The sequence below is a fragment of the Scylla paramamosain genome, chromosome 4 (genome assembly GCF_035594125.1).
Source record: "Scylla paramamosain isolate STU-SP2022 chromosome 4, ASM3559412v1, whole genome shotgun sequence".
NCBI lineage: Eukaryota > Metazoa > Arthropoda > Malacostraca > Decapoda > Portunidae > Scylla > Scylla paramamosain.
In genome coordinates this window covers 8,252,866-8,273,196 of record NC_087154.1, presented here as the reverse complement: position 1 = coordinate 8,273,196, position 20,331 = coordinate 8,252,866, and the positions used below count along the sequence as shown (strand labels likewise).

Below are 20,331 nucleotides of genomic sequence, written 5' to 3'. Positions count from 1 at the left end.
GAGCTGGTCCACTGTTCTTGCGGCGCTGTGGGCAAAGCAAGCACTCGATTCTCAAACTTGATGTGGTCTTTTAACACTTGAACGCTCGATACATCGCCTCTGGGTCGTGGACTGATGTGAGATTGAAAATAAGCCTACAGAGAGAGAGAGAGAGAGAGAGAGAGAGAGAGAGAATATCAAGTTTAACAAAGCAATGATTACGTACTAGCAATGATTAACCCCCGTGACGAAATTAATGGTATACATGGAAAGACAGAACCTCTCGTGAAAGGCTCCGTGCACATTAATAACACCCGCGTCACGACGAAGATTTCCTGACCACCGCTGGCTGCATTACGTCCACATTATTTGCAGGTGTTTCCGCTACTCGGCCACCACCGGAAGACTGACTGGCCGCGATGGTGGCTGGCGTTTCAGGAGAAGGAAATGTCTGCGCCCTCAGAGGCTCCTTGCAGCTTCCCAGAACGCGGCGCCCGGGCGGGACTCTGCTTGGCGGCGGCTCGGTCGTGCTGTTCTCATCAGATTAGAGCCGCGGCATCTTGTTCACGCGTCAAGGTGGTGATTTATCCGCAGCCGTTCCTGGGGTTGCGCGGGGCTGGGCGAGGAGCTGTTGAAACTCTCCTCTCCTCAGCTAGCAGGTGGAGAGGAAGGAGTCTGGTGGCAGTGGTGGTGGTGGTGGTGGCGATTGTAAGTGTGTGTGTGTGTGTGTGTGTGTGTGTGTGGATGAAGAGGTGTTCAAGGGTGTTGTTTTTCATTTCTCGGTTAGTAGCTCTCTCTCTCTCTCTCTCTCTCTCTCTCTCTCTCTCTCTCTCTCTCTCTCTCTCTCTCTCTCTCTCTCTCTCTCTCTCTCTCTCTCTCTCTCTCTAGCGCGCGCAGGCCAAACAAAGGCAGAAAATTCATTTGCCCATCACGTACTTTTACCATTCAGAAATAAGCGTCAAACTTAAAAAAAGAAAAAAAAAAAACCGTCTGATTCACCAAGCATAAGAAATTAAATGAATCACCGCCCTTATCGTAAAGAACATGACGTCATTCTTGCTAGAAGCCTCACTTTTCCCAGCAAGTGGCGTGAATTTCGTCAGCATAACACTTCTATTTTCCCTCAAGAATAAAGGTTTCAGATGTAGTAATTGTATCTAAGTCACAGTACACTGAGCACACGCCTCGCTTCGGGTTTCCCACACCCTGGCGGAATGGCGACGATCTATCTTGGTTGGGCAACAAATTTTACGAATCACTGGAGATTAGCAATGTTATATCCGTTCTTAGAAAATCGCCATCTCCTTGGAGGACTCGTCGGGCGGAACAGAATCGTGAAAGGCTTCGGAAGTATTGACATTTTGAGCTCTTTTCTTGTTCCTCTGATGTAACCTCTCGAAATAATGGCAATGGAGAGGACTGGAGTGTAGTATACATGTACAGACGGATGATATACGTATTGCATTTAAGCTATTTCCTTGTTCTCTGAAGTAAGCTCTCGAATAAATGATGATGAGAGAACTGAGTATAGGAGACATACAAATAAATTATATACGTCTTACATTTAGACCTTTATCTTTTTGTTCTCTGTTGTAAGCTCTCGAAATAATGACAGAGATGTCTAAGAATAAGAGACCGATGCAAATAGATGATATATGTATTACTTTCAAGCTCTTTTCTTTCCCTTCGACGTATGTAAGCTCTTGAGAGTATTGATGATGAGAGAGATCTAAGTATAGGAGACAGATACGTCTAACATTTGAGATCTTTGTCCCCTCTGATGTAGGTTGCGGAAATAATGATAATGGGAAGGATTTAAGTATGTATAGTAGACAGACACAAATGGATACGACACGTCTAACATTTGAACTTTCCCTTGTTCGTTGATATAAGCCCTGGGAGTTGTGATAATGGGAAGGACTTAAATAAAAGTACACAGACACAAATATATGATGTCTCTGATACTTTGAGCTCCCCTTTTGCCCTCTGATATAAGTTGTCGAAGTAGTAGTAGTATGGAGGAATTAAGTATAGTTAGACATGTGCAAATATATGCTATGTTCAACGTTTTCTTTGACCTAAGTTACCGTTCGGAATTGGTTACTGTTCTGGTATTGAGGAAAAATTTAGTGCAACAGAGAGGTACAAATAGGTGTCGTACTGGTAACATTTCATTTATCCATTACGTCGTTCAAAAGTATGTGGAAATAAGTACTAGTATAACGTTTCTGTACAAGTAAAGAAGAAGAATTTAAGCATAGGAAAGAGATACTGATAGGTGTTATATATCAAACACTTCATTCATAATTTCCTTCCAGGCCTGCTGCTCAGAAGTGATATGGACCATAATTATCGGTAGTGGTTATTTGTAGGAATATAAGTACTGGTTAAATACAAATTATATAATGTACCTAACATTTTCTTCACCCATGCTGTTACTCAAAAAGTGATAGGAATGATCTAATAAATTCTTAATATTTTTACCATAGACTAGATGGCGCAACTTTTTTTTTGTTTGTATGTGTGTCAGGGAGACTGATATAAGACAAATAAATAAATAAAGAAAGAAAGAAAGAAAGAAATTGGTAAAATTATAAACCTCTCTTACAGTGCCATTCCTAGAAAGAAGCAAAATAACCGTGACAAAAAACAGTTCTTGCAAGGACCAACAAATGTTAATGGTTGTTCTTCCTTTGTCTTCTGTTGTGTTCTATGTTTCAGTAGTCTAGTATTATTATGAGGAGGAATATACTAGATAGGTAGATAGATGTTATATACTCCTTTTTTACCAGTTTCAGTAGTAGCAGTGGTAGTAGTAGTAGTACTAGTAGTAGTAGGAGGAGGAGGAGGAGAAAGTACTAAATAGGTCTATATATATTTTTTTTTCTTTACACCCATAACTATCGTTCAAAAGCGCTTGGAGTGAGCTGTCACAACGCAACACTTCACAGCGAGCTCTCAAGCTCACTGAGGCCTCAAGCTGTACATCCTCCAAGCAGCAGCACCAGTGGTTTTAATTTCTTACTTTTTATTGTTATTGTTGGCGGGTGATGAGGACATGGAGGCGATCAGTGTTGTCTTTGTCTCAGTCCGCTCGATACGTCTCTCTTCTGTAAAACCATTTCTTACGGACAATAGGGTCTGTGTCGTCTGTGTCTTATTCTCTCTCTCTCTCTCTCTCTCTCTCTCTCTCTCTCTCTCTCTCTCTCTCTCTCTCTCTCTCTCTCTCTCTCTCTCTCTCTCTCTCTCTCTCTCATGGCATGTGTATCAAAAGCAAGCGAGTGTCATATGGCAAGTAACAAACTCCTTGAAATTGCACTTATTATTATTATTATTATTATTATTATTATTATTATTATTATTATTGCTATAATAGTAGTAACTACTACTACTACTACTACTACTACTACTGCCACTACTTTCTCCACCAGCTGATGATGATAATAATGACTAACTAACATAGCAATGCGGACTAAACCAGTCCAAGTACGTAAGCAAGAGTAAGGCGAAGGCACCCTGACGTCACGGTGTTGCGCGGATCACACCCACCGCACCTCTCCGTACATTCCCTAGGCTGTACCTGTAATTAACTTCCGTCGGCGGGGTCACGCGTAGCAGTAAATAGTCCGGCTGTTCAAGACTCCCCAGCAGCAGGTCCATCCAGGCTGCTTCCTGCTGACCTTGAGACCACCGCCTGCTGCTCTGACTGTTGCTGCTGCTGCTCGCTCCGCCCCTCAGACCACGTGGCATCTGGGACCATATTATTCTTAAACATTTTTGCCCGCATCCCGACTACTTTCAAATGTCTGTAGTTGAAGTGACACGGGTTTTTAAGGGCGTTTTTTATGGCTGTAGTGATAGATTAACAAGATTTCTACATTATTAGCAAGAGAAACAGTCTTGAGAATCGGGCTAATCATCTCTGTGGCCTTTGAATATAGTGTGGTGAGCGAGCAAAACGTTTCAGAATACGACCCTACTTGTTGATAGCTTTTTCTCCCTCTCTCCCTCTCTCTTATCACGGTAATTTCCTCGTGAACTTAGCAGCAAAGGTCAGGATTGGCAGGTACGTAATTCGGTACCTTCTGCGGTTCATTCTCCTTAGCAGTGACTGGTGGACCTTTTTCCCTCCTTTCGGGATGCCAGTGAAAGGCGTGTTTCTTTGTGATTTTTGTTCAGTGTCTCTCGCTCCCAGTCACGGTATTATGACGTTTTCTGCCTCTTGATGATGTTTTACTTGTCTGTCGCTCTTGTTGTGGTTATATTCTTTGTCTCCTTTTTCTCCTTTTCCTTTCTTCTTTCTTTTCTCTTTTTTTTTTTTATTAATTTTCTGTTTCTACTGCTTCTGCTTCTTTGCTGCTTCTGCTGCTTCTGCTGCTTCTCATTTTTTTATTACCACCACCACCACCACCACTACTACTGTCACCACCACCCACTGCCACCACCACCACCACTACTACTACTACTGATGTTGCGTATACTGTCATCATCGTACAAATATTTTTTCCAGTTCTCAGAGTGAAGAAAGCACAATTTTCCGAGTGTCTTTGTGTTTCTGTGTAAGTATTTAGTGTGGGAGGAGTAGAAGAGTGAAGGGAAGGGGTTCGAGAGCTTCACTAGTTGGGGAGGGGGGGGAGGTGAGCATGGCAGTGGAAGTAGTAGTAGTGGCGGTGGTGGTGGTGGTGGCGGTGGCGGGACTGCTGGAGGCTGGGCTGTGGGTTGCATCATCACCGCGGGCAAGGAACGAGGCACCGGCACTCCACATATTATAATGGCCATTTCCACTTGAGTAATTATTTTCGGAGAAGTCACTGATGTAGTATTTAAGTATTTCTGTCGGGACTTGGTTTGCTCACTCGAGTGGAATTTGTTGTCCATGCCCTGAACGTCCGATTTGCTAACAGTTTCCCTTCCCAAGGAGACCCAAGCCCATAAACTACTGTCGTGAAGTTTCCTGTATTTTACTTGGTTACGTAAGTCAGGAGTGGAGTCTCGCGTCTGTAAGGGGGAGCAACTCTACTTATGTCCTAACTGTGCCTCGTGATTGTTTTCCTTGGTGTTTATTCATGAGGTCTAATTGCCTTTGTGTGAATCGTGGCCAGAACAAGAACTGTCAGCTACATAGCAACCTCATCTCACATCTCATCTCAACCCTGTCACTGTTATTTGACGTATCTTTCCTTATTACTAAGCAGTCTGAGACATCTTTTCTTGTTCTACAGCCACTTCCAAACATTGTACTCCCTACAACTTGCAAAATGCATTACTTTTTTATTCTCTTCTTTCTTCTAGATGTTTATAAAGACTCCATGTATCGGTTTTAGTGTTGTGAATTGTCGCATATTGCAGTGAAGGGGTTAAACACCTCGAATCAAGGAAACAAGCACTGCAAAGGATAACACTTAATGGCGAAGATAAACGTAGGAATGGTCAGCCTTATCCTGTTATTTTATTTATGTATTTGTTTGTTTCTTTATTCACTTATCTTTCAGATTCTCGGGACGGAGTACTTCCAAGAGAAGGGAGCACAAGTACGCCTCAAGAACTCGCGTGGCACTTCACATTTGTATTCGAAGAAAAGAAACAATAAGTGGCCTGAGCAGTGAGGAGACCGCATGACGCAGGCGTGTGTCAACTTCCCAGCACTGTATCCGAGGTCAGATACCCAGCAATGTACGGTCAGCCAGAGGTCGAATGTAAGTGCACTCATTCCCGTTGTGTTTTACTTCTTCACTGAATTATTAATCCTCTCCTGCTGTCAGTCTCCTTGTAAAACCTGATGACTGATACTCTCAGCACACCAGAGGACTTAACACTGACGGAAAATGCGAAATGAAGTGGAAGCTTGTGTAGCATGTTATTAAAAGTACGTACTTTTGACTAAGACTGCTCAAGTACTTAAGTACTTAGGTACTTAGGGTGTCTCTTGTCAGTAGATTAGGTGTCGGATGTTTCTTAGGTAATTCTATATAAATAACCTGAGTTTCTTTATCGTTCAAATGTTAAATACCGACAACACTTGGTTATCATTGCAGTAGTGGCTCCTCCTGCCACGATGTGTCATCACTAGTAGTAGTTTAGTTTGTCATCTTCCTGTGTCCATAATCTTCTAACAGTTTCCTGCCGCTGCGTTGTCAGGGTGAGAGGTGGGTGATTACGTTGCGTGCTCGTATCACCAGTTTGTGTTGCATTTCAGCTGAAGTTTAAATTACTTAACCCTGAGCGGAAATTGCATTTGTCGGACAAAAGATTTTTTTTTTTTTATCTAAGACACGTGACCATCACCACTTTTGTGCCCCCGGACACATTGCACAATACCTCGTCTTTTATCCGAGCATAGCCGTCCCTGCCTTCTCCGAAAAAAAAAAAAAGAGGCAATCTATCTGATGCATCACGAAGTTCTGTCATGTTTGCCACTTTCTACCAAAAATGTGGCGGCGGACACGCGGCAGATTCCGTGTTGTTGTCTTGCCACCCTGGCCCTCTCCCATCCCCACCAAAACACTCCGGCGATACCATGGAAGGCCAAACTATGAAGCAAGAGTGTGGATATCACCAATAAAACTGATGAATTTTAGGACTTATTTTTAATGATTGTAGAGATTGAGAAACGCTGTCATTTTTTCATTACTAGTTTAATAACCTAAATATTATCTCTGTTGTTACCTTTCCCGCTGCCTCAGTCCACCCTGTCAATGTGTATATCATGTGTACTTTGCAAAGCATTGCGTCTATATCACTTAACATATACTCGTATTATTTCTATCGATATGACATAACATATACTCGTATTATTTCCATCGATATGACGATCATGTGATGACCCACAGTCTCTCACCATGTTATGAAGACTTTCCTTTCTAACGTGTTCAGTCTGTTTTCAGTCAAGATAGCGCGCTACTCGTGAAATGACGAACACAAACGAAGCACCTGATTCATATTGCGTCGTGCTGGAGCATTGCCACATCACATTAATTTAACCAGTGGTTGCTTTCAGTTATTTCATTACACAATTTTCCCGTGTTTTTAGTTTTTAGTTTTTTATTTGCTTGTTTATCATATTTTCTTTATTATTATTATTATTATTATTATTATTATTATTATTATTATTGATCAGTTAGGTATTTAGCCAACCCAAGCATCCTCGTACCTATTTGTACACGTACATTTTTACATTTTTTTTTTTCTCGTTACATTCAGCTTATCACCATTCATTAATAAAACACATGAACATAAGAAAATGAAATTGCATAAGACCATTTTGCACTACACAAGGCAGCTTCTCAACATATAAAACTTACTGTCTGCCAGCATCATCCTTGAATCTGTCCACCCACCTCTTGAAACAGTATTTAATAATGTGCACTTACCCATTTTCGCTAACTTTGCTCCTCTCATCTGCTGTCCTATATGTAAACCAATGTCTGTCCTTCAGTGTAGAGCTTCATGTGTAGTAAGGGTGAAAGTAACTTTTATCTCAGTTTCATATGAACTTTCACACACATTTATTTAATGCGTAATCTGATCTAAATACACTTGCTTGAATTAGGTGACTTTTTTTTTCTTTCTCGTACTCCATCGTCGCTTGTGCTTCAGTAGCTTTCGCCTGCTCTCATCATGCAACCTAATCTTGCCTCTCGGTGCATTATCCTCTTTAACATGTGAGGTCTCAAAATTTATTACCTTGTTCACATTAAATATCACGACCTTGCTTGTCCTTCACTTCATATTTCTTTTGCTTACACATCCACCTTTTTTTGCAACTCCTGTTCACCTTCAGCCAGAAATAGTACCATCTGCGAACAGTCAAGTGTGCCTCGCGCATCCAAGCTCAGGAATGTTCCACGCACCTCTCATTTGATGGTTTAAATCATCCAGTTAGTGATTCAGATCATCCCCAAGTAATACAAATTCCTGTTCGATCAGACCAGATTTCACCTTTCTTCAGTCCTTCATGAAGTCTGCTTTCACGTTCTCTCCTTACACATGCATTAAGTAATCTTGTTCATCAGTCCTTATTATATGTCTGTTCTGCATTCCACTTACATATTATAGCTTTAACAGTTGCAATATTTGCAGTACTTTAAATTTTTAAGATGACAGAAAGGAAAGATTTAGATGCAGGAATTAAATATATTTACAAGACAAAATAATGCAGGAATGTAAGGAATAAGTAGTTTAGGAAGAAATCCTGAGATTATGGCATGGAGTTATAAATTATTTGTGAAAATGTAGTGCTTTAAGTGATTCATAGTGAAATCGAAGACCAAGGCACCTCATATTAAGTGTGAGAAAGAAAAGTGGAAGATTAAGTGGCTGGGAGGTGCTGTGTGGTGAGCTTTAGTTTCATATTGACAGGCTTTCTTAAGATATTTCTGCCAGACATTCTTTAACAGAAGCTTGTCAACAGAGTATGAGGCAATGTTGCCATGGACTTCCAATTACTGCTTTCATTGGTTCTTAAGGACACAATCATGATGACCAAGCAAATTTTCAGGCAACTTTTTCTTAGTATGTATTAGGGAAACCATAGAAAACAAACTGGTAAAAGATGGCATAGTCAGCCTAACTTATTTTCATCTTAGAATAAAAGACCAAAGACATTAAGTTGAACATCAAAGCAAGAATTAAGCAACTTATTGTATGTCTCAGATTTAATATCAGGATGCTTGAGGCACAGTTATGTCCATTTCTGAGAACACCATCATGGAGAGACCATGGTGGCACACTTGATCTTATCTAGGTATGCATCTCAACCTTACACACACACTCTCTCTCTCTCTCTCTCTCTCTCTCTCTCTCTCTCTCTCTCTCTCACACACACACACACACACACAGTTCATCTTTTCTGTTATTATAATGTTTCCTTACATTTCACTCAAACCAATTCTCAAGTGACTAAACCATCTTGGAATGCCGTTTCTTTACCTCCACCACTCTGCCTTCCTTGCTGGATCCTTTAATTACTCTCATCACAGGGACTTCAGAAGTGCCTCTTTTCGACAGCTTGTATTTGCAGGCCTTTAGCTCTTGTTCATTTAACTATCCCAATATTTGTGCTCTTTCTTCCACACTACTTTCAACAATAATGATCAATTACCTCTTGGCATCTCTTACCCTCTTGACATTAATACATATCATTCTCACAAGTTCTTAAAATTCTGGAGATATTATTACACCAGTGGTTCTTAACCTGGGTTCAATCAAACCCCAGGGGTTTGGTAGAGGTGTGTGCGCATGGTTCATTTTGTGCACTATTTTATTTTTCCGACTACGAAAGGTTCAGCAAATGCACGTATGAAACTTGCATGGTTCAGTACCTCGAACAAAGTTAAGAACCATCATCTTAGACCAATAACACTTCCCACAACATCAGGGGCTGTCAATAGGTGGCCAGCCACAATTAATATGAAAGCAGATTCATCAAAACTTGCACCCAGTGTAACACCTCATCATGCAAAGACAAGGATGGGTTATAGAATCCACATCCATAGTGACTAACCATTTTACAGAAGAATTTAAGCCACAGCAGGCTTAGCAGAAACATTTTTACCAGTTGTAAAAATGTTATGATACATCCAAGAATATTGAAATAATTTTGATGATTGAAGAAAATATATATAGTTTGAGCTTAATGAGTTGTGTGGTCAGTGATAGAATGTTTGCAGATGACACCTTGCAGAGTGAAAGAAAATTTCAGAGTGATGGATTAATTATATAAAACACATACAAGGCAGAAACTAAAGATTAATGTTGGGAAAAGTAAGATCATGGTTTTTGAGATGGTTTTTGAGAGGGTAAGTAGAAGTGTGTGAGGATGCTGTTATATTAACATGGTGAAACGAGTGGAGCAATAAGAGTGAGGGTTATGAAAGGTAGGAGTATATAGGATCACTTGCAAGAGCTCTTGATAGAAAGGGAAATTTGAGAAATACTAGTATTTTCCAGCTAACATACATGGAATAAGGCAGAACTGTCAAGAATGCTTGCTGGAAAAATTAGTCATACAAGATGAATATGGAATAACTTGCCAAGTGGTCAAAAAAACCAAGTGGTCAAAAAAATTAAGAGGAAAGTACACTTCATATGACAGTTTATTAACATCTTTTGCAGGAGAGAATCACCATACAAGATCTGTGCAAGGTGGCATCACATCACATGGTGGACTGTTGAGTGAGGGAATGCTTGGAGGCCTTCATGCTGCGGTATGCCTCCACCACCCTCTGCCGTTCCTCCTCAAGTATCCTGCGTCTCCCAGCAGGGATCTTGGCTGCTTTCTTGCTGGGCTTATTGGAGGGTGAACTTTCATCTTGTTTTTCCTTCAGCTTCTCCATAAACAAAAATGACCTCGACTGTGGAAATACAAAGCGTTACATTTTTAAATAGAATTTAGTGAGAGATTGGTGAATTTTGGGAGGGAATGAGGATCAAAGTGTTAAGAGTTAAATGAGTCACTGGCCATTAGGTTGGAAGTGCAGGGGATAGTAAGGAATATTAGGGAAGAGAAAGCTGTAGATTACCATGGATGCATACCAGAATACTTCAAAAAGTAGTGAGTGGTGGTGGTGTTGGGTCAGTAAAAAATTTAACCATACATTTCACAAACAGTTAAGTGCCAGAGTTGACTGGATGACTGCATGTCTGGTTCTTTTGTATATAGTGAGGTGACAGGTATGGCTGTGGTGATTTTATTTATAAATAAGGTGTATAGTAGAGTGTTAAGAAAATTTGAGAGAAGGTACAGTGCTTTATGAGTGGTGCATTTTAGAAGAAAGAATGAATTAATGGATAATGTTTTTATTGAGAGTCAGGTGTTTGAAAACAGGTTGGTGAAACAAAAGTGTTCTGGGCCGTCAGGTATTCAGAAAACAGCTTATGACAATTGTTAAGAGGGGGTTCTGGATTACTGTGATATTCTATGGAGCAAAAGAGATTATGTGAATACTACAGCAGAACATGTGCTAGAATAGGAAACATTATAGTGACGAATTTCCTCTTCCAATATGGCTGCAGCAAGGACACACAATGCCAATGTGCTACATGGATAAATGTTGTGAAGAAGGTATATTAACACCACATTGTTGGGAACAGGTTTGAGTATGGTGGCTGATGATATTGATAACTCAGTCAGCTTTTATCTACAGATACTGCATTGGTGACTGACTCAGGGATGATCAAGACTACTGGTAGAGAAGATTGGAGGTGTGTGAAAATGGAATTCATGAGTGAACAGCAGTAAAAGCCAAGAAATGAAGAGTTTGAGGATGATAGATTACAGGAGGATGAATATAGTTTTGAATAGTAATGGGCAATTTATGTGTATTTGGGAGTCATGTGTTGTGGATGTAGAGGTGAAGTTTAGAAGGAATGAAATAGGAAGGGTGTTTTAGATACAGATTGTTTGGAATGGATGTAGAGGTTATAAGAGGAAATAATGGTACTTATTGTACTATATTTGAGTTAAATGATAGAATATAAGAGAAGCAGGCAAGCTGTATAGCTTGTAGGGAGTATCTTGAATAGACTGGGTATTCAACAATGGTGTGCAGAACAACAAATGTTGTAAAAGGATTTGCTTAGAGTTCAGTGTTGTGACAATTTGGTCACATAGGAAGAATTGCAGAAAAGCAACTGCCCAAGATACCTGGATATTATGCCATATTATGTGAGAGATGTAAGGCTAACAAGAAGATAATATTAGATGCAGGAGAAATGTCTGTGAAGCATGGAAGAGAAGTTGCACAGGATAGGGATGAATCAGGAGCTGTGAACACATGAATGGAATGGCTCCATACTTCTAACTGTGGTAACAATACGTTGTGAGATTCTCCCACATTTATTCTAATCAATTCAGGGGCAAGGTAAGGGAGTGGTTGTTAGGGTGCAGTATTGGTAAACCAGCTCTGTCTGTTGTGAGTTATGTTGTGAGTGTTGGACAGTTTTCTGGCGAGGACTGATCCTGTCTGCCTTAAAGGGCCAAGATTGTCAAGAAGTGCAGAAGCATGAATGAAAAAGGCCAAGATGTCTAAGAGTGCAGGAGCATAAGTGAAAATACACTCCTTGTCTCTCTAATATGATGTCAAATTGATGCAGATGAACAACATGCCCTTTTGCACATATACAAGGTATCTAATGAACATCAAACATGACAAAAGAAATCATAAATCAAGCTACAACAGGTTGACATTACCTTCAACAGGAAGGTCACAGAGACAAGACATCTACATAGTATATTCATTCACCTGTATTCCCTCACATTTTTGCCTCTGTCTAATTTTTCTCACAGCCCTGTATGAGGATCAGTTGCCCCAACACATCTGGCAAAATCCAATGTAGGATTCAACACCAGAACTGGTTTACCTTTGCTGCACTATAATAAAGCCATCCCATGCTCTGCATCTGAACCAATCAACTAATCACAACAGATGCAGATGTGAGATAACCTGCCAAGGCCACTGAAGCTGCATCTCCACTCATTCCTATCATGTATATCAACCTTTCCTTGATCCATATTCATCCTCCTCAAAGCTAATGCATTATTCACACTGTCCCTTTAACTATATTGCATCATATCCAGTTAACTTCACTATTCATTCCGCAACTCAATGAATTCTTATGTAACTCAGTTCTCTTCTGCATTTTTCATTCCTTATCAACTATCACAGAACAAAGCTTGGGCAAAACCAGCCCCCAGCCAATGACATCATGACCTGCCCAATAATTATGTCATTTCCCACTGAGTGAACACACCAAACCTTTACACTGCATTTTACCTCTGAATAATATACAGTTGTTTGTAATTACTTTTCTAAACTATCTATTCTTCTCCTATGATGATTTGTAACACTTACATATTGCTGATTATCATAATTGGAGTAAACATCACCAGAAATACAAATGTGATTAGAATGTTTGCAACTTTAAATTTTGTATCTGTGGCACACTTGGACACACAAAACATAGCATCATAGGTTTTACTGAGTCATTTAGAGTTATTTTCCTCAATTTGTATATTTGCTTTCTACTACAATTTGCGATTTTCACATATTACTTATATTCTTCATAGCTACTGTCATCACCACTAGAAGTACATATTTATAATAATCATAACACATATGTAGCTCAGGAATAACATCCTAAAAGCATTCTCTCTCTCTCTCTCTCTCTCTCAAGTATTTATACTTGTCATAATATATTCACTCACATTTCTTCTGTTTTTTATACCATCAAATAAATTAAAGAAAAGAACTGTATCACTGGATAGAAAAAGAGAAGAATACAATTATCATGCTGATCACACACATTTCACTTTGATTATAAATATGTACTTCTGGTGGTGTTTATGCTCACCATGAATAACAGTAATATATACAGGACTTACCGAGCATTGTATGGAGAATGAGTAGACAAATGAGAAAACTGAACAAATTAAGTTTGAAACCAAAGCTGTAGAGCAATGTTTTTTGTGTCTGAGTGTAGCACGGACATGTGATTTGAAGTTGTAGACATTTCAATCATAGTATGCATTTCCAAAAGTGTTTACCAGTTATGGAAACCAATTGTATTGCAAGTCACTGCAGGAAACAGGCTGCTGAGTATAGAAATTTCATGCAAATATGTTATTCATAGTTGTTGTGCAAGATTTGGTGCGTCTACTCTCAGCAGGAAACTTGGTTATTTGGTGGCCTGGTTGTGATGGTTGAGTTGGCTTGTGTTTTTAAGTTTGCTTAATCTTTTTAGCATTTTTCAACATCATCTGCTTCCAGAGGATCAACCAGCAACTCTCAAATGTTTTCCTGTAGTGTTTGTGAAATCTGGTGGAGGAATGTTAGAGACAATCATTGAGTTAAGATCTGCTTACAACCACAGGGTCTTCCATACATTGTGAATTGGTGAATTGTATTAGGGAGAAAGTCATACCATGCTTTGACAATGCTAATAGCAACTTTGAAATAGCCATACTGATGTGGCTATGGTGGTGCAGGTGTAATGATGAATGGTGATCACCATCACTTTAATCACATCCCTCTCTCAAAAAGTAATGGCAAAGGCCATTCAACTCAAAGTCAGTTAATTAATTTATTAATTCATTTCGATCCAGAAAGACATGCCAAAATCAGATAATAATGGCTTTATCAACTGGAACTGCACTACATGCAAGTCTCATATATCACTTTAACAAAAGGTTTATTTAGGTTTGGTTATGGCATCTATTGAAATTTTTCAATTTATCACTACACCACAAGAACTAATGACTTTCCACCCTTAGCACTGGCTGGCAAGTGGCTCATTCTGCCCAATTATTGTCATTTAAGCAGTACCAACAAAGATTTAATAACATCAAAGTTGTCATTATTATTTCTATCAAATTGTGGTAAGTACCACCAACACACTAAGAAAAGCATGCTTCAGCTTGGCAAAATCTTCAGTTCAGATGTTTGTCAATAATCATAGTATCCCTGTCTCAGATTTCACTGCCTACAAAGGAAGACATTCAAGATATGTTAGATGATCCACACTATCTGACAAGATAAATGAAAAGTAAAAAAAAAAAAAAAAAAACTAAACAGACACTGAAATCTGAGCAAAACTCAGTGACAGTTGTATCACAACAACATGGAAAAATGCTACACACAGCAGGTCTCACAAGAGACTGGATATCTTCTACTACTTGGTAAGATGAGATCACTGAGAAGTAAATCAGGAATCTAAAAATGAGGATACAGTATACAAGTGTGCAAAATAGGACAAAAAAGTGGTAGGACAAGAACAAAAGCTGAGACACTTAAGCTATTCTAGAGGGAACTTCTGAGCCTTGCATAGGACTCCCAAGAGAGAAGTACCCAAAAATTACCTTGATTAATAACTTTAAATGCAATTTTCCAATAACTGCACTTAACAAGAATCATGACTTGAATCTTAACAATGCAACTTTTCTCTTTAGCTCACAATAGTATGTAAAAAGGCATAGCAACAATCAAACAAGGACAGACAGTTCACTCATACCTTCTCCTCATTCCTGTTCATCTTCCTCGTGAGTTTCTCGGTGTCAAGGCTGGGAGGCTCATACACTACTTCTCCAAATTCAAACTTGTCTTGATAATAAGAAAATTCATCATCGTCATCGTCCCCATCATTTTTTCTCTTCTTACCTCGTCTGCGCTTATCTCTTTCCTGGAATTAAAGATTTAATGTTAATTTTTCAAGTAACTGCAAGGGGTTTACATATTTTTTTCAAACAGTTGCCATTTTTTTTTCCAAACAGCTGCCATCGGATGAAAAAATTATTTGGGTGACACAAAGAAGAAATCCAGTGCAACCAAAAAGTAACGAGACACTTCAAATGCTCAAAATATTAAGTAGTGCCTATATTTCATCAACACTCATATTGTTTCTGGGAGTGTGCATATGACTAGTACTGACAGGGACAAAGAGGGTATGAAAACTGGAATGATATGTAGTCTGGTCACTGAAAACTAAATCAAGAAATTTGCATGCACCTACATGATTACATGTAAACAATAAGGAATTAGGCAAATGAGATTTTTGCTTATAGCAATTGACTGAGGTGGGGTGTAAGATTGAATGCAAAATTTTGAATAAGATGGAAATGGAGGTGGAGAGTATAAAAAAGTACTGCTGAGAAGTGAAGAGACCGCTTTAAATAGTAGGAAGAGAAGGACAGAATATTTGGTGATCAATATGAGTTGTGACTGTTACAGTCATAAAAGAGCAAGAGATGAGCAAAGCAATAAGAATTAAACTCAATTTACCTTCTGCAACCATTGATAGTGAATATGCTGAAATCTTAAATTCTATAAATGCAAATGTAACCCTTTCATATACCTTTCAGTACCACAGCATAATTTTGATTTTATAATGGCTACCATTATTGGAATTATTAATTCAGGATAACATTTTTCACATTCATATGGTGCATAATTATCTCTAGATATGTATCTACCACATTTATGTATATCCTTATTTATCTTAGATTTCTAGAATAACTCAGAGAATTTGAAATTCTGTGGTAATGAATGGAGTATTAAGTACTTATTTTTAAGAGCAAATGACAAATTACAACTTTTCATGAAATCAGCAACAAACCTACAGGTCCAAACATCACTTCTGCAACCAGGAAACTTGCAATTTCTCTCTCTCTCTCTCTCTCTCTCTCTCTCTCTCTCTCTCCAGTACAGTACAACTTTTACTTCTATTCTCTGTATATCCTTTTTGTGTAATACTCATTTGGTTTCTTAATCATTGGATATGATAGCAATAACAGATTGTGAGTGCATTAAAAAATAATAGAATACAAAATGATATCCACATGGACAAAGCTGTTGTTTATGCTACATTTTGTTCCACGCTACTTTTCATGGAATTATCATGGTGTAAAAATAGTGGTATGTGACAGAGGAAGTTCTCTTTGAATGGTGTCATCAGACTAGATAAGAGGGAAAGGAGAGGTAATAAGCCATTTTTTATTCTAAGTTGTCAAGACAATAGCTACTCAGTATAGCTAGGACAAATAAATGTCCACAATCACTGCTAGCAGTCTTCAGTATAGCTAGGACAAATAAATGTCCACAATCACTGCTAGCAGTCTTCAGTATAGCTAGGACAAATAAATGTCCACAATCACTGCTAGCAGTCTTCAGTATAGCTAGGACAAATAAATGTCCACAATCACTGCTAGCAGTCTTCAGTATAGCTAGGACAAATAAATGTCCACAATCACTGCTAGCAGTCTTATGCCAACAACATGGGATAAGAAGCTGTTTGCTATCCTTCCAATCTGACCTATCTATATTTTAATAATACCATCATGTTCAGGTTTCTTTTATCACATACCATTATTTATATCTGTGATAATACAATTATTTCATGGAAAAGCAGCAGCATGAATATTTTAAACTTGATTTGTGACTAATTTGCATCATTATTATTTTTTGTCAGTTTAATGTCTTAATATTCATAATCTATCATTGATCTGTTCACTGATAAAGCAGCGAAGTAAGCATTGTACATAATATGGGAGACGGAAAGAAAGAAAAACTTGTAGTGGGGACAAGCCAGTATCTGTGCAAAGCAGAAGACAGGCTGACTGAGCCATGGCCCAATCTGTGAAGTTACAAGAGCCACTGTCTAATCAGGGACAAGGTTCGAGTAATAGTTTAGACTTTGCACCACAATTGCATACAATCTGAGAATGAATGGACTATACGGAAGCCATCAAAGATGCCCCACATTGGGGTGGTCCCTCCCTCTCAACCACTTCTTACCAACAACCACTACCCTGCTGAACCACAAGCAGACAGAGTGAAGGGACTTGGGTCTTCACAATCACAGGATGATAAACCCTACTACCTACCACTATTATACATGTTAACAAATAAGAATAGAGAACATGCCTTTCATTGAAAAGCTTCACAAAAATAGTCGCTTAATGGATAGCACTGATGATGATAATTGGAAATATCATCTAATTAGAATGAATGGAAAAGATGAGTGGGCTCAAGTACAATGGAAGCTTCAGCACTTGACCTCAATGAGACACAAATAAGTTTGTTATAAATTTTTCTTTTAGTTGTGACAGACTCACACATTGTACATACCTCCCTAAACCTTATTGTTGCAAAATTGTCATCATTTTGAAGTGCTGGGTGCTGTTAGTACTGAAAAGTCTCCAAGTGGTGTAAGCAAGGTTAATGCCAATTTTCAGCACAATAAGAAGCATTTAGGGCACTGTCAGTAATCAGAGAATAAACACATTTCTGCAACATCCACTTCCTTGGCTATTTCCATGATCATCCACCAAGCCACTTATTAACTTTGATTAACTTATTCTTGTTGTTTCCATTGCTGCATAAAACTTTAGTTGTGTCCTTTGCTTTCCCACATAATACTGGCTTGCAATCCACCTCTAATAATATCCTTTACGGTGTTCAATCTGCCCTCATCATACTATCACTAGCAGCATCCAACGCTTGAAAATAATGTTAAATCTGCAATAAATCAACATACAGAAGCACAAAATGTAGGTTGTCACATCTAAAATTTTACAATGGTATATGCTAAAATTTTTACAATGGTATATGCTGACCACAAAAACCACATGGCACACAATTTTAAAAAGATCAGCAGGGAGTTTGTTAGCAAGATTTTAACTAATCTTAGGATTTTTTATGAAAAATTGATAGTTGGAAGTGTTCATTAGCTGGGAGACTTAATGATAGACTGCTTCCCCTGATCTTGTCCCTGCGAACACGAAGGACAACAACACAGGGTTTTCCAGGGAGAGGTGATATGATCCCATGCATGAATAATATACAGTAAGACAGCAAAAAAAAAAATCAAACGAATTACATCTTGAAGAACAACTAATAAGTAACCAATATTAAACCACATAAAAATATTGACAAAATTTTAACAATAAAATCTAATAAAGTGATTATCAGGATTAGGACCAGTTATGAAATTAAATGAATCTGAATTAGAATGCATTGGAAAACCCATGAATTTGAATAAAATAAATATTATAACAGTAATCTTTCTTTTTACCAGGTAAGCAATCCCACACTGGGTGGATCAGACAAAGCACCACACACTCATACACACATCATTCATACTCTTAGCTCCATCAGCCACAGGTGGAATGGAATAATCTCATGGACCACCTTATTATACCCCAGGAGCCCTAGCATAGCACACACATCCACAACAAGGGCTGACAGCATACATTGGTTTTTTATCCCTGCCCCTTCATTATGAGACCATTCCCCTACTCTCTACCTACCTCAATCCTTAAACCACAGCAGATGCAGGGTGCTTCATATGGAGCACCCAGCACCTTAACTGGGTCCATACAACAAAAAACCCTCATTCTGTGCTCTCTTCACACAGTTCATCCACTCCAGGCGTAGCCTTCCTCTTACCTTTCAAACACACGTTTACTATTTTTTTTGTTCTCCGTTCTCTCCATACACCCAAAATATCATAATACACACTGATCTGCCCATCCAGCCAACTCTCAAAACACCTGTTCTTCTTCTTACCTTTCTTATTTTGTCCCTCCATGTTACTCAATACACTTTTCTTCTCCACTATTCCTATATTCTATATTTCAGCATCATACAACTGACCATCTCCGATGATGATGATGATGGTAATGTACAACTGTATTTAAGCTTGAACTTTATCAGAATGTAAATACAAATACTGATGAAATAATTACATCTGAAAACCATACCTTAAGGGGAGAGGACAGCAAATACAATTTTTCAACCCAGACCTTAAAATGGAGTCTTTAACAGCATAGTCACCCTTGAGGTGTCTGCAGTTTTGTGTGAAAACAGTAAACTGATAACATTATTCCTTATATATTTAAATTACTCTTGTTTACAGTTATTTGAAGGGGTTTAAATGCCCCACCACACGCTAGGCTATGTGTCTTCTATAAACTCATGATTTTGAACCCTTTTTTTTTTCCATGTTTTTACCATATTTGTGGATGTCCATATAGCAACAATGCTATAGAGGAGTGGGAGGAGCAGTCCTGACCTACCATGTTGTGACAGCCTGACAGGTCCAAGCATCTCAGTGTCTGCCAAGAAGTCAAAGAGGAGTACGCATGCTCAACTGTCTATTACCTCACCCTATTTTTCTCACTTTTTTTGCCCATTCACAAGTTTGGAAGCAATGGGTTATCATTCAATGGCAAAGCCTGCATGACTAGAGGCAGTAAAGATGAGAGAAAAGAAAGGAAGACCAGTCACCAGCCCAAACACTCATCACCACCCTGCCCAATCTCACACCTCATCTCTCCACCCCCTCAGCCTCTTCCCTCTGCCTCTCAGGAACCACCACCACCACCATAACTCATTGCTGAGCCCTACCAAACAATAAAGCTGGATCTACGAATCCAGCTATTCAGAGAAAAATTTCCATTCCCCTTGCAAAGATGAGGGGAAATACATCATCTCTCTCCCAGCTTGAAAGCCTCATATGCAAGATATGCTACAAATGCTTTGAGGAGAAGAAAATTGTGACAAAAAAACAAAAGGTCTGACAGCACTACCACCACCACTTGTGTGATGCCCTCTGATACCCTCACCTGCTAGTGAGTAATATCCTGTCAAACAGGAGGGAAGCAGGTGCCAACTAGACCTGAACATGATAATAAACACTAGTTTACTTTTGGTTGTCATTTTTATCCTATTATTTGTAAAAATTTTACTGAAAAAAGCCAACATACGCAATGATACACACTTCTCAGAAGAAAACGGCTCGTATCTCAAAACGCATTTTCTGTATTTCAAGCGCAATTTCTCTGTTGACTTAAAGGATAAT

General features: G+C 38.9%; 1 protein-coding gene and 1 long non-coding RNA gene across 6 annotated transcripts in view; one reads left to right on the top strand and one right to left on the bottom strand.

The window, feature by feature from the left end:
- The window catches only part of LOC135099698 (uncharacterized), a 45,505-nt gene extending 35,270 nt beyond the window's left edge, over positions 1-10,235 (top strand). For all 3 annotated transcript variants that reach the window (XR_010268289.1, XR_010268290.1, XR_010268291.1), the window contains exons 4-5: positions 5,472-5,675; positions 10,093-10,235. This is a non-coding gene — a long non-coding RNA (uncharacterized LOC135099698). The remainder of the gene's footprint in view (positions 1-5,471; positions 5,676-10,092) is intronic.
- Positions 10,056-20,331, bottom strand: part of LOC135099696 (coiled-coil domain-containing protein 137-like) — a 32,970-nt gene continuing 22,694 nt past the window's right edge. For 2 of the 3 annotated variants that reach the window (XM_064002116.1, XM_064002113.1), the window contains exons 5-6: positions 14,986-15,153; positions 10,056-10,331 (exon numbers count right to left, since the gene is read on the bottom strand). In XM_064002116.1, coding sequence (XP_063858186.1) covers positions 10,134-10,331; positions 14,986-15,153 — 366 coding nt within the window. In that variant the 3' untranslated portion in view covers positions 10,056-10,133. Of the gene's footprint in view, positions 10,332-14,985; positions 15,154-19,481; positions 19,586-20,331 lie in introns of all 3 variants that reach the window. The other variant, XR_010268288.1, reaches the window with a different exon arrangement.